The 16,239-nt window shown below is 35.1% G+C and overlaps 1 protein-coding gene across 1 annotated transcript; it reads left to right on the forward strand.

Moving 5' to 3' along the window:
- Nucleotides 1-1,035: 1,035 nt before the first annotated feature.
- HELRODRAFT_158875 (hypothetical protein) lies at nt 1,036-1,683 on the forward strand (the record flags this gene model as incomplete). The annotated part of the gene is made up of 1 exon (XM_009010837.1): nt 1,036-1,683. One exon carries the CDS (start codon nt 1,036-1,038, stop codon nt 1,681-1,683), a length of 648 nt encoding a protein of 215 aa, XP_009009085.1.
- Nucleotides 1,684-16,239: the final 14,556 nt, after the last annotated feature.

The following is a 16,239-nucleotide window of genomic DNA, read 5'->3' on the forward strand; positions in this document are numbered from 1 at the left end:
TGTTATCTTTAACGATAGATACTTAATTCAATTTAAAATTACGCCTTTGGGTAATTCAATTTCATTTTCTGTTATGTTACCGACTCTACAACAAGTGTTTGGTTTTTTAATTAATATCAATTAACTATTCGCAAACCGTTTTTAATTTCATGACTTTCAGTACTTCAAGATTTCTTTTGAATGACTGGTTTTTTAGTTGAATAAATAACTTCAAAATTGAAATGAAATGAAGCTATAACTCAATTAAGTTTTTCTGAAAAATGGTTTTGAGAAAAAACATTTAAATCTGATTGAAACATAAATTTAAAAGGCGTCGTTTAAAAAAAATTAATTCCATGCCGATACGAATCAATAAAACATCAAGTCAGGTTACAATGAGTACGATTAAAAAACAAAACGTTATATAAAAAAGACTAACCACTTCTTGAACAATGCTGATAAGTTCAACATGCCTACATTTTAGCAGGCCGACCTCTTCGTCTATCTTTGACATATGACTTTGATACACTTCATCCAGAGGTTTAAATGAATGGCCTGAATGCTTATTCGCCAAAAAAAAAATTTTTTTACTCATATCAACTGAGTCAAATGTGATACTCATAGACACGCACAAAAGCAATTACACACAGAGATATACAGACAAGCGCACATGCGAGTACAAAAACATACGTGGACGGTATACACATTTACGGTCAGAATTTTTTGAAAATCACAAAATGTTAAAAAATGTTTTAGAAATTCCAACATGTTTCCGAATGTTCTAGTCTGAAAATTTCAAAATATTATAAAAAATATGCAACAATAAAGTAATAAGAGTAATGATGAGACATGGAATAAAGGTAGATCTATAAGTTAACTGATTTGATTTGGTTAAAAGAGGTGTCCTGGTTATGACATTAAACTGACCCTCACTGCCTTGTGAGTGATGTTGGATCATCAAAGGCTAGGCCCACCGCTTATAACTGTGGTTGCGTAAGGAAGGGCGTCCTACGTAAAAACTAGCCAAAAATAATATTTATGATGACGGAAATAACAATGGCCCTCAGTATCCGGCAGAAGAAGGTGCGAAGAATCTCCGGAGACCCAGTCCATGGGGTTGTGGTGCAAGGCCCTGTGGATGGTCTGGCTACTGGCACCCCACTCTATAGTGTGGCGGTGCAAGGCACTATAGATGGAAGGACTACTTGTAGACCAAGGGGTTGGAGGTTTGGTACCTGGAATGTAGGCACGTTGACAGGAAGAAGTTTGGAAGTGGTGGAGGAGCTGCAGAGGAGAATGGTTGACGTAGCTGCATTACAGGAGATCAGATGGAAGGGTGAGGGTACAAGGTTTGTGGGGGCTAAAGGTGGAAGATATAAGTTGTGGTGGAAGGGGGATGATGGTACTGGAGGAGTTGGTGTGATGGTAAGAGAAGAGTTGGTGAAGGTGTTGGAAGTGAGGCGGAGAAGCAATGGTGTAATTGTGGTGGTGATGGTGTTTGGAAAAGTAATAGTGAGGGTGATATCAGGATATGCTCCGCAACAAAGTAGGAAGGAAGAGGAGAAGGATAGGTTTTATGAAGATGTTTCTGACGAGATTGGGCAAGCGGGGTTGGATGAGTTTGTGGTGTTGTTGGGTGATTTGAATGGTCATGTGGGGGCGGATGCAGACGGATATGAAGGTGTACATGGGGGATGGGGATAGAGTAGAGTGTTGGAGTTGGCGGATGCACATAGCATGGTGGTGGGGAATACTTGGTTCACAAGGGAACCAGCGCGATTGATTACTTATAGGTCAGGGGAACATAGATCGACGATAGACTATATATTGGTAAGGGCCAAACATAGGAAGTATGTGAAGAATGTGAAGGCGATACCTGGTATGTTGCAGCATAGTATGGTTGTGATGGATGTGACATCAAAAGAAATGGGGAGGAGGAAGAAGGATAAGTTTGTGGCAAAGAGAAAGACATGGAAGTTGCAGGATGCAGAGGTGAGGAAGGCATTTGAAGTGAAGGTGGCTGAAAATTGGGAGAGTGGTAAGGATGGAGATGTTTGGGAGAGATACAGGGACTGTGTGTTGGCTACGGTAGATAAAGTATGTGGATGGACGAAAGGAAAGTGTAGGCATGGTGAGACGTGGTGGTGGGATGAAGATATAAGAAGGGTTTTGGAAGTCAAGAAGGAGAGGTTTAGGATATGGAGAAGGGACATGACGGAGGAAGCGGAGTCTGAGTATAGGAAGGCTAAGAAGGATGCAAAACAGGCAGTGGCAACTGCAATGACGAAAGCATCAGATAGGTTAATGAAGGAAATGGAATTTGATGTGAGTTCGAGGAAAATTTTCAAAGTAGCAAAGCAGTCAATGAGGGATAGGAAAGATGTTATAGGAAATGGATGTGTTTGGGATGGATCTGGCAAGTTGTGCATAGATGAGGAGGAAAAAGCTCAGGTGTAGAAAGCTCATATGGAAAGGTTGATGAATGAAGAGAATGTGTGGGATGGAGATGTGGAATCCGCGGTCACACACGGACCTATAGAGAAGGTGACGATGGAGGAAGTAGAGAAAGCAGTTAGAGAAATGAAACTAGGTAAGGCGACAGGGGTTTCGGAAGTGGCGGCAGAACATATAAAAGCGAGTGTGGTGATAGGACTTGAAGTTATGATGAGAATTGCTAACAGTATGTTTGATGATGAAGGTATACCTGAGGATTGGCGACACAGTGTGTTGGTGCCGTTGTATAAGGGCAAAGGAGATGTGAGAGATTGTGGGTCATATAGGGGTGTGAAATTACTAGAGCACGGAATGAAGGTAGTGGAGAGGGTGCTTGAGAGGAGGTTGAAAAGTATGGTGACAGTTAATGAAATGCAGTGTGGGTTTATGCCTGGTAGGGGAACGGTGGATGCGTTGTTCATGGTGAGAATGTTGCAGGAGAATTATAGAAAGAAGAAACGAAAATTGTACATGTGTTTTGTGGATCTAGAAAAGGCTTTTGATCGAGTACCGAGGAAGGTCATTGAATGGGCGTTGAGGAAGAAAGGAGTGAATGAGAGACTTGTTAAAGCTGTGATGCAGCTGTATGAAGGGGCAAAGACAAAGGTGAGGGTTGGAAGGGGGATGTCGGACGCTTTTAGTGTTAAGGTAGGAGTGCATCAAGGATCAGTTTTATCACCGTTTCTGTTTGCAATTGTGATGGATGTTGTGTGTGGAAACATAATGGAGGGGTTGTTATTTGAGATTTTGTATGCAGATAATTTAGTCTTGATGGCTGATAGCATGGAAGAATTGCAGTTAAAATTTGACAGATGGAAAAGTGTTATTGAAAAGAAAGGGTTAAAAGTTAATATTGGTAAGACAAAGGTAATGGTGAGTGGGGAAGGTGGGGAGCGAGTGATAAGTAAAATAGACCCCTGTGGGGTATGTGACAGGAGAGTGAAGGCTAACTCAGTATTGTGTATAGGATGTCAGAAATGGGTGCATAAGAGATGTAGTGGTTTGAGGGGGGCACTGAAAAAGGTGGAAGGCACGTTCAAATGTAAGAAATGTGTTCATGGTGTGATTAATAGGACGGACGCAAGGACAGGGTTGAATGGTGGTATTGAAAGAGTGGAAAGCTTTGTTTACTTAGGGGATAAGCTGAACGCGGATGGAGGATGTTTGAGCGCAGTTACGGCTAGAGTTCGTGCGGGATGGATGAAATTTAGGGAACTGTGTGGAAAGAAATGGTCAGTGAAGATGAAAGGGAGGGTATATAAAGCATGTGTGAGAGCAGCGATGGTATATGGTGGTGAAACTTGGGTGTTGAGGAGAGAGGAGGAAAGTGTACTGCAGAGGGCTGAAAGAGCTATGGTGAGGATGATGTGTGGGGTTAAAGTGAAGGATAGGAGGAGTAGTATAGAGCTGATGTCAATGATGGGACTGAATGAGGACATTGTGACATTAATAAGGAGATCGAGATTGCGGTGGTATGGACATGTGTTGAGAAGGGATGAAAGGGTCGGGATTAGGCGAACGTTGGAGTTCGAGGTTGAAGGAGTGGTAGGAAGGGGTCGTCCGCGATTGGGATGGAGAGAGCAGGTGGAGAAGGACAGGGTGAAAGCGGGGTTGCGTGATACTGAGTTGAGTGACAAATGTGGATGGCGTCGAGGGGTATTTCGGTTTCATCATAGGTAGCCAAACGGCAACCCCCGATCTCGGGGAAAATGCCGTCTAAACGTGTGTTGTTGTTGTTGTTGTTGTTGTTAAAAGAGGTGAAAAGAAAATAGATCAGCTGGATTTATATCGTTGTTACCAGGAAGATTTAAAAAAGTAAGCTGAACAAGTATTGAAAAAGATGGAAGATGGATGTGCGTTCATCTTTAGTCTCTTAAATCCGGCAGGAAATATTCAAACAAGGAGTGCAGTTAAATGACGATGAAAATAATACCTGGTGAACTAATGATTTCTGACATTTCACTCAGACTTTCATCCAAAATATTATAAGCTATCAAATTGAAAATCGCAATCTCTTAACATTTTATTAATGTTCAAATAAATAACGATATCTAAAAACAATTAGCCAAATTATATTGTAATAAAAGTTTTTATAATTTGTAAACAGAAAGTTACCAGGACGTTACGGTATATTTGTAGCTATATCGAAACATTAAATAAACGTTAAATAAAAGATCAAACATCTGATAAAGCATGCTACCGATAATGCGTGTAAGTGAATGGGAGATGGGGCCCAGATAACCAAAAACAATGATAATCCAATTTAATAACTAAATGTTTTCGGTCGCTCTTTTTAAATTCATTTATTTGTTAGAAAATCAGTAATCTTTCTTTGACTTTGCGAATCCTTAAGCATAGTATAATGAAAATTAAGTTTTAAGAAAATTTAAAAACCTGAAATATCTGAATTTTTTATATAATAAGTCTCGTAGTAAAATATATAGGTCAAACTTCGAATTATGTACAAATAATTAGAAATGTGTATGAGCAATTTTCCAGTGATTATTTATGCATGAATAAACCGAACGCTGATAATCGGTAGCATACTTTGAATTAAAAAAACAAACAAAAAGTAATTAACTGCTGACCATGCCGCCCCAGAGAGCACATTGGTGACATATGCACGTTTTACACGATACACAATACACACTAAGCTTCTCATTTGAATGAATTGAACATCTGAGATTTAAAACAAAATATACTCGATAAATTCGGAATGCTGCAACAAAATGAAATAAATCAGACTAACACGTCCTTTTCCATTTCGGCGCCGTGTTTCGGTGATTGAGATTGCAACGTATCGAGCTGCTGGGTGACCTCTTCCACCCACCGGCATATCACTAGATCATTAATTGTTAAAGTGGCCCTGATTGTGAAATATAGCAGTTAACAAACTAACGTTATCAAAACAACGTCTAACAAATTCAATTGCATTGTAAATTGCTCTTATACGTGACATATTGCAACTTTTTAATGGAAAATTCACAATCGACATCTATTTAAATGAAAATATTCAATCCCCTTTAAATTACCAGGCTATATTTTAAACCATAAAAAATGTTCTTTAAAACCCTTCAAAATATCTTAAAGACATTTTTGTGGTAGACTTTTTACGGACAAACCGCAGCTAAAGTTAAAAACGCACGCATCAAACTGTTGGCTATGCGGCCGGTTATTTCAATTTAAAAATGCCGACAACATAAGTCAAGCATGAAGAAATTTGGTGAAAGAAAATTATAGGAAAAGACTTCTTTGTATATATGTAGGGCGATGTAAACTGAAATGGACAGTGGTGATGATAGAAAATGCTGAAAAATGCCTCATGCCAAGCAGGCTCTGATCCTGAACTTCAGCTAAAGTCCGTTAGCTGATAACTGAAGGAGCAAAAGCAACTAACTAGCGCTATAAACCAATAAACCCGGGTACACAGAGCTCGCAGGAAGGAAGTGGCAATTTGTCTAACCAAAGAACAACTGCGATTTCAAACTCGGGCAGACAGGACTTGCAGCTAAACATAATAAACCCGTCTATGAGTGGAAATAATTGTGACCAAAAACCAGGCTTATTGCAGTTGGTTCTGTAGGTGGTTCTGATGCAAATGCTCGATCACGGTTCTGCTTAAACTGCATCCGCTTTGGTCAGTAAACATGCCGCGTTTTATTGTGCTTACTGACCCTGGCCCTTGTAGAAAGAAAGAGTGTAGCTTGTCTTCACGACACTTGCCCTACTGTAAACTCATTCGATTGTGCAAGTTGTCATTAGTGATTTCTGTTTGAACAAAATCCTGCAACGAGCACAGGTTAAAGATACTACCGAAAGTGCTCAGCCACTATGAAGCACGTAGGCAACCTAAGAGTGATAATTGTCGTTTGTAATAAAGAGCTTTAGTGATGTTTAGGCCTACCTTGGCAATAAAGCTTGTCCTATTTACGGAGATGTAATTAAAAAGTGTGTTATAAGAAAAACTAGCTTATCCCGGCCTTCTTGTTAGCTAACCACGGCTGACCGTCTGACTGGATATCCTTTACCAGGAGTCAAATCAAAACAATTGGAAAAAAGGTAATGCGTAGGATTGCTATTGGGGCATGTGAGTTTGCTGGTTTTGATATAGATATTGCAGCTTTAAATGGAACAAGATTAGGTGCTAGATAAGATTTTTTTGTCAAGGACACTCTTAAAACGAGCCTCGAAATTTTCGAGTTAAATTTGAAACACGTATCTCACTTCTTGAGTCTGTATGTGAAACTCTCTATGGCATATCAAAAAAGCAATAGTTCTAAATATTGAGAAATAGTAAAAAAACGACATTTAAGGATGAAAATTAGCAACACAGCTTTTTAAAAAAATTAAAACAACTAAAAACTAAGAGAAAATGAAACTCGTTTAGGAATAGCTGCTCATAATTGCTTCACTCTTAAATCACTCTATTGTAGAAAAGAATTTTTTTTATTTAAAACATATTCTTGAAAAACTTCAAATGGACAAATAATTTTAACATGATGACAAAAAAAATCAAAAAACAATCAAAAAACAGAAACCTGCAGTGAGGACAATGAGAATGCTGTTCATCCAACCATCTCTGAGAAAAAAATTAAAATACTCACATATCATTTTTTAACTTCATTAACAGCTGTTGGGAATTTGAATGAAAGCAAAATAAAATAAATCAACTGCTGACATGGCCGTTAACGTTAATTTCAAAAAGTAGCACTGCTATTTTTGCCGCCGCTACTAAAAGACACTAGAAGATATTGTTGCACGATTTGTCCAGCAACGGCCAGAAAATACGATCTACAGCCCTTTATAAGACATCATTCTTTGTCCAGTCTAGCGTTCACACGACACACAATACAAATTTCGTAAAAAATGTAAAAAGTCCATCGGCAAATGCAATGCGATGTAGTCTTGAAATTAGAGTTTATGGTGTTCCCAGTTCCTCCGAAAACCGGGATCCCGAAAAAATTAAGTTCAGAATCGGTATACCTTAAACCAATTTGTTGAACAATTAACAAAACAACTTTATTGCTAGATAGCCGATTAGAACTGATTAAAAAACAAAAGTTATTTATTAACCAATGTGAATGAAACTATTAATTACCAAATTTACTTTCTGATTGGAGTTGTAAGTCAGAAAATATTTTGTCAAAAATGATAGATTGTTGAAGGTTTTATCATTAAGTCTCGATTCAATTTTGCAAGCCAATCTATTTGCTGAAGAGAAAGTTTTCAGTTTCAGTGGATGGTGGTGGAATTTTGAGTCCCTTTTATGTGTTCCTTTATATAGTTTAAATATGGCATTCAGTGGCATAAATTCATTTGCATTGTTAATCCCGGTATCGAATTCAGAAAAACGTTGTGTAGGAATCCTAAAAACAGAGGCATGAAGCTAAACATACAACAAACCATAGCATGTACTTTAAAATATATCTTTGAGTGAAACTCATTTTTATATATTTTCGAAAGCTTTTTAGTAATTTATTAAAAACTATAATACTAATTTTTCTGAACAAATTTTATACAAAATTGGAGAGTTAGATTTAAAGTAAGTTTACTTCTCAAGTTTTTCAAACTGTTTTTAAAGCAAGTGTTTAAAATTAAACTAAATCTGACGTTGATTTGGTATTTTAGAAAAATTATTTAATATTATTTTAAACCCTCTTGTATAATAAGTTTTTACTAAATCTCAGTTTCCAGTTCAGTTCTCAAGAGCAATTTCAAAATATTGCCTATTTCCCTGTATTCTCAGCAACAAACCCTACTTGCAATGATGATATGACGATAATGCTGATGATGGTTATGTGGTATGAATAAATGTGGTTCAAGTACCAATAATGAATATATGGATAATATAATTTATGATCAAATGTGGAATAATTGTTAAATAGAAATTTGTGTTTAAAAAACTCATATATTATAAAGTATTGTACTCACCCTAATGCAACTGTAGCAGCAAAGTTTGGAACAATGAGGACATAATCTTGCATCTTTCAACTTTTCTATACAAATGAAACATCTGAAAACTTCAGCCAGACTCTAAAATTATATTAATAGGTTATTCTGTATAATTGGGCAAACACTATGCAATGCAAAACAAGTAAGAAAGCATTACAAACTTGATGATTTTTAATTATTGGCAAAAATAACATGTTAATTAACGTCTCTTCCTATAACATTAAAGCACCTTATTATGAAATGCATATACACATTATAAGAATACCCAAAAAACAAGTGAACGCTATGAACCCTGCAAGCATCACTGAATTGATAGACAGCATTCAATTCAATGATAGGCCAGCAACTAATAAAGCTTGTTATGAATATGTTGAAATAGATCCATATTTTGACACCACAGCAATTATTCTTGCAGTGGGGTTTAAAATAGTTTTAAAAATATAAACTGGAACCATACAAGATTGTGCTGTAGTGGTTTAAAACTATGTATTAATGAGATCAAACATTTATTTGTGAGATATTTCTTTATACATTTCACTTGGCAAAGTTGGAAAACAACAGTGGTACTTCACGTGTTCATTCATCAATAATTCAAAGGCAAGCCAGACACTAAGGTATCTTGTTGGCTTTACATACTCCTGAAGACTAAATATTGTTTAACAAGTACCAGCCAGATGTATAATAATCTTTTATTATTTAACTTAAAACCATTTGTTGATATTCATTCTGAAACTGATCCAATTCCTCTTTGAATTCTTTTTTTAATTCATGAAACAGTAAACAGTATGTCATCTACATGAAAGTGACATTTTTAAACCGATGATTCAACAACTTCCCCATCTACCATGTAGAGAATAAAGAACAGGAGTCCTGACACTACCTTCAAAAGCAACATCAAACAACATACAATCAAATAAAACAATCATTCTTAACCATTCCTAGTTAAACTCTATCTCCACTCATAAGAAACATCACTCATTAATTTTCCACAAGTCATTATTACTTTTATAATGTCTCATTATTCTTATCCAATAGCCAGTCATTGGTGTACTTATTTTTGATACTTATATTATTTATTTTGTTAGTTTATTTTTTTTTTCTTTTTTATTATTTCAACATCAGTTTATATCTTTTTATCATTAATTTATTTTTCAATTCATTTCCTATAATTACAATTTGTACAGTATAGCGAACTTCCATAGAACAAAAATCTCTATAAAACAAATTTTTTTATGTCTCTCGAAATTTTACATATAAAACTGTTTCTAGAAAACAAAAATAATTTCTCTAAACAAACAAAATTCATGAAATTTAAAAGAAATATCCAACCAGCAAACATTTCATGAATTAAGATTAGTGATATTTTCATACTCCTTTAATTTTCTAAAACCCTATTTAATGTTTCTTGTTTTAGTATTTTTGTAATTTTGTGATTTTCGCCAATTCTACCCAAATTAGTTTCAATTAAAGCAGAATTATCATTGCATGGAAAAAAAAATTTTAATTTTTAAAATTTTATTTTTTACAATTATACCAGGTATTATTACTTTCTGTTGTCAAAATAAATGTTTAGGAGGTTGTTTTTCATAAATATATAGCCTACAAATATAAAATAAACACCTTTTAGGCAATAAGCAATATTTTCCATAACGTATTCAATACAAGGAAATATCTATATAACAAATTTTTTCATGGAACCATTAAATTAAATCCATTATACGGAGGTCAGACTGTATTTATTAATTTGTTTTCTAATTTGACAATTTGTGCCTTGCATTTTTTTACATGTTGTACCAATTTCTGTGTCTGTACTAATTTGAATTTTTAAATAAAGAAAGATGTAGTCAGAAGAGTTGCTTACTAGTTACTAGTAAGCTGTAAGTAGTAAAGTAAGAAAGACTAATTAAAAATAAACAGTACACTTTCCTCTTGAGACCCTTCTCTTCTGAGGCTATGGGACTAACACTAAGACTACCATTCCTGTGTATATGACTAATGTCAATGTGGCTCAAACGTCCAACGCTAACGGGAACCGCTAACGAAATTGAAGTATTGGCTATTATTGGCCCCTTTCCTTTCTTGATTTCAGTGTCTTTGCAGTGTGTAATTGTAATGTAATGTGTGGCGATTGAAAAAAGAAAAATATTAAAAATACCTCCACAGACGAATCTCCAGCTTTTTTCTTTTCCCTCCTATCTCGTTCAGACATAATTGAAGCAGATAATTGAACGTGGACGCAATGTGGTTGTGCAGTCTAAGAATGCTAAGAATGAAAACGAAAGCTTTCGTTGACAACCGAAACCGAGTCAATTTACTTGCCGTCAGTTACGTTGGCGACGGAACTTTTACGATGGCTAAATGTAAAAATAGATAACACCGACGTCGTTATTCTATTCCTTCTTGGACAAAATAAGTGCTACCTTCTACAATTTGGACATGTCTAGAACACTTTAATATTCGAAAGCATGGAATGGCGGACTTTGATATAGATATATGTATGGTAGTATTCATTGCGTTTCCAAACGCGAGTTTACCATAACATTTTGTACTGCCTTAGAGTAGCACAACTTTCATGGGGGGGTCAAGATTTTTAACAAAAATATTTGACGACTGGGGTGTGAAATTTTTAAATTTAAAAAAAATGTTGATGACCAAGGGGGGAATTTCTAAAAGTTGATGACTAGAGGAAGGAAACTTTAACAAATTTGCGAAACGTTTCAATTTTCAACTGGGTGGCTAACTTTTATGGGAATGTTGTGAAAATGTTACTAACCATCTTTTTTTGAGTTTTTAATGTCAATTTTTTTTCAAAAACGCTGCTGTTTGTGTTAAAACAACAACTTTTACTAACTTAACACAAATAACGTTCACAACGGAGAATGCACTGGCTTCTACGGCTCCACACCCCTAGATCCAAGGGGAGGCCTATTTACCAACATGCAACACCTTCAATCAATCAATCAATCAATAAATAAATCAATCAATCAATCAATCAATCAATTAGCTTATAAAGCGCTATTTCCGCGATGTTCAACAGCGCTCCTCAATGAATTTTGAAAACAGATGGGTCTTGAGATCCGCTCTGAACTTTGCAAGTGATGGAGAAGTAGTCAGAGAAGTAGGTAGAGAGTTCCAGAGAAAAGGACCAGAAAAAGCAAAAGCAGATTTGGCAAAAGAGTGTTTAACACGAGTTAAGAAAAAGCGAGAAGAAGAAGACGATCGTAAACCGGGGCGTTTAGGTTCAATTAATATATCTGATAAATACTTAGGAAATAATTTAGATTGAGACTTATACATGAACGTGCAAATTTTAAAAATTATTCTATATTTTATAGGTAGTCAGTGCAAGAGAACAAGATATGGAGATATATGAGAAAAGAAAGGGGCACGAGCAACTAGACGAGCAGCAGAGTTAAAAGCATTACTTAAATGATAGAGTATAGAGTCAGGAAGACCATAGTAGAGCGAGTTACAATAATCAATCCTAGATAAGACTAACGAAGTAACAAGAAGGAGAAGAGTAGGATCATCAAGAAAAGACAAAAGAATTTTTATTCTACGTAGATGAAAGTAAGAGCTTCTAGCAACACTATTAATCTGAGAAGAGAGAGACATAGTAGAATCAAAGATAAAACCTAGACTACGAAACTTATGAGAGACATCAAGAGTTTTAGAATCAGGTAAGATAATAGGAGGAATAGTAATTGAGTGTTTAGATTTATTAAAACAAATTAATTCAAACTTAGAAGGATTAAGTTTAAGACCTTCTTATGGGTTGAAGCAGGGATATACAAAGAACCTCAATTTTTTCAACTTTTAATTATTTTCAGTTATGTCGCCCCTTGCTCCAAACCACATAACTAGAATAATAGGACTAATCGATCAATTCGATCTATCGGTCGGGCTATTTGTCATGCTTGGATTGTTGGCTTACGAAATTGCATGGATGAAAATAACGAGCAAGCTAAATGAAATATTTTCTTGATTTAATATGCTTAAAACATTGTAGTAATTCTATTTAATTTTAAAAATGATAAATAGAACTATGTATTATTAAATTATTTTTGTTAATTTGAATATAAAAATTGCTTTTGGTCCGGTGAAATCCGGTGGCTTACTGAAGCCGAAGGTTGGCTTAGTAGGATTGAACTATAGTCACCCTTTTTTTACACTATTCGATCCTGTTAAAAATTGGTTTGCTTATGAAATAAACGGTCTAAATAAATCAAAATTGTTATTTGAACAACTATCTTCATTATATTCAATGAATATTTTACACTCTGCTGGTGCTCATAAGAAACTGGCTGCTGAAATCATACGTTGGCTTACAGCAGTGGCTTACTGGGTTTCATAGAACTCTTACGCTAGCACTTTTTTGTACATATAATGCATTGAATAAATCAATATATTCATATCACAATTATTTTTGTCAGTATAAATATAGAAATTGCTTTTGTCAGGTGAAAAACAGTGGATTACTGAAGCCGTAGGTTGGCTTAATCGGATTTTTTCTCATGTATACAATACTATGAGATAAATCAATCAAACAATCAGTCAGTCAGTCGGTCGGTCGGTCGGTCAATCAACCGATCAATCAATCAACTAAATTGAATGAACCAAATAAACAAAAATAAAAACAAAAATAAATAAAAAAAATTTGCAGGGCCTGTTCAAACTCGAACAAACAGTTAGCCGTACAGATCTACAAAGAATTTCGAGATTTTAGTAAAGAAAGAAAAACACAGTAGTTGCTTTTATTTGAATTCATTCAAAAATGAAAAGTGACGGTTAATTAAAATTTTAAAATGTCAATTTTTTTTTAAAATTCGTATTTTAAATAAACAAATATAACAAAATATAGACCGATAAAAATAATTATTATCCATTATTTTTATTATCATACACACTCCTTAGAAGTTCTCGAAGGATAATAAACCACGTAACATGAACATTTAGTAAGAACAGTTCACAACATATCACAATGACTAAATCAACATACTAAACAGAAATAATTTATACATACATATATACAAAGTAAATCAAGAAATATCCAAAAATTATATAACCAATTTAAAAAAAAACTAGAAACCAGTCAACATTTAATGAATAAATAAATAGACATTATTAAAAAGATTGTTCAAAAAGGTACAATTTAAGGTGACGACGAGAATGAAATGTAGTTTGTTTTGTTGGTGTGGTGTTGTGAAGCGAAAACAAACACATCACACAAAACTAGTAAGAAGTCGCAAGAATAATAGTCAGTCAATATAATAAAATTACTCTCAGGGCCCTAGCTTACTTATAAACATTGACTCAACTCACTTACCTACAAATTTGTATTTCTCGTTTTAGATGTTTCAAGTATTTTATTTAACATATTTTAGCGTTTTTATTTTACTTGAAGCTTTTTAACTAATGTTAAGCCCTAGCCTACCTACAATTGTTTAACTCATCTCAGTCCCTAACTTACCTATGAATTAAATTAAAGCCCGGTTCACGGTAAAGAAAATATAAAGTTGAAGAGAAACATAGCAACAACGACACCGAATGAATGGATGTTGTGTATGTATGTGTTGTATTGATGTGTGTGTATGTAAATGTGCGGGAGCGCACTCTCCAGAAACTTCACTCACTACCAACGAACCTCCATTGCACCGACCATCATCTGACACTCATCGATGGAATGAATTTGACCGGATACTGAAAAATAAATTGAAAAAAAAATTAATTCACTAAAATAAAAAACAAGCAATTGGAAAAAATAGGCAACTTATCTTTTTAAGATAACACTCAATCTTTGTTCAAATTCGAGTACTTTCAAAGGTACAATGAGACAAAAACAAATTTACCTTTAACATTATCTTCGATTTGTCATCGGAACGATCATCATGAGACCACCATCTGAAACGTGCTGACGCCCACCACAGCCCACCTCTCATCATTCTGTAGACAAGTTTTTATTAATTAGCGAAGTAGTAAATCAAGAAACAAAGGAACGAACGAATAAATGATTAACTGAATGATTGAACGATTGGTTGAATGAATAAATTAACTAATTAATCAACCAATGATTTAATGAATGAATAGAATGAATCAATGAATAAATTAACTGAGAAATAATTTGAAAGATAGTGATAAAATGAATGAATGAATGAGAAAAATAAAAAAAAGAAACTAAAACATACTTCAAAAACCGTCGTTGTTGTTATCCTCGAATTGTAATCGGAACGATCATCATGAGACCTCCATCTGAAACGTGCTGATGTCCACCACAGCCCACCTCTCATCATTCTGTAGACATTTTTTTAATAGCGTATTAGTAAATCAAGGAACAAAGGAACGATCGAATAAATGATTAACTGAATGATTGAATAATCGGTTGAATGAATGAATTAATTAATAAATCAATGATTCAATTAATGAATAGAATGAATTAACGAATCAATTAATAGAAGAATAATTTAAAAGGTTGTGTAATAAAATGAACGAATGAGAAAAATAAAAAACGAAACTAAACCTTACTTCAAAAATCGTCGTTACTGTACTTTCCATTGCACCGACCACCACCATCTGGTCGGCATAAAAAATACCATCCGAACTTCAGAGTGTCAGTCGAACAGCCAACGAGCTGATTCTTCCTACACCACCATCATCATATGTAAATCATCATGAGACCACCATCTAAAACGTGCTGACTCCCACCACTGCCATCTCTCATCATTCTGTTAACAAAATTTTTTTATTTGCGTAGTAGTAAATGAATGTTAGAATCTTAGAAACAAAAAAAATTAAATTATAAAATGAAAATAATGTCAAATAAATAAAATTTTAAAATAATAAAGTAAGTAAAATGTAAAAAAAACTTACCGTCGTCAATTCGACAAAGGTAGAATGTTGAATGCGGTCCGGTTCCTACGTTGTCCTCCAAAACTGGTGCCAGTCCTCCTCGAGGTTGTTGTTGAAACACAGCCCGTGTTGGAGAAAGATAGAGAGAGAGTAGATTCTCATCAGAAAGCTTAGCGGTGCCTGCATCTCAAATTGTTTAATAAAAATAATCCTATCTACCTATTCAATTACCTTAACTAATCTATATTAAATTGTTAATGGTACGATAGTCGAAAGTCCCCCTTCATTCTTCTTCCTTGCACAGAGGTTCACCGACAGCCAGGGCACCGGATAGAAAACCATTGCCGTGCGGATAGTAGACTATTGCCGTGTGGATAGTAAACCATTTGCCGTCCGGAAGCCGTGCGGGTAGTAGACTATGGCCGTGTCGCTTTGTAAATCATTACCGTGCAGATAGTAAACCATTGCCGTCCGGATAGTAAACCATTGCCGGTACACCACTGGCCAACAAGGCTTACCTCTGACAACAGACTTCGAAATTCAGAGTCTATCGGCTATCGTGCCCTCAACTTACCTATTCATTACAATTAAGCCCTAGCTTACCTAAAATCACAAAAAAACTCAAGAGCCCAATTCATTTGCCAATCGGCACTCACCCCACCACCTACGTAATGCCTTGGGCTCCAACATAGTAATAATATAAAACTTAAACCCTAAATCTATTAATGAGTGTGCGTTACAACGTAGCCTTAACTTACCTATTCATTACATTATGGCCCTAGCTTACCTAAAATTACAAAACTTAAGAGCCCAATTCATTGGCCTTTCGGCACCCACCCCACCACCTACGTAATGCCTTGGGCTCCAACCTAATAATAATAATTTAAAACTTAATAACTAACTTACCTCTCGATACACTTACAGCGTTTATTTAATTTAAATTACAAGATTGTTCCTAAAATTAAATTA

This window comes from Helobdella robusta, assembly GCF_000326865.2.
Source record: "Helobdella robusta unplaced genomic scaffold HELROscaffold_1, whole genome shotgun sequence".
NCBI classification, from domain to species: domain Eukaryota; kingdom Metazoa; phylum Annelida; class Clitellata; order Rhynchobdellida; family Glossiphoniidae; genus Helobdella; species Helobdella robusta.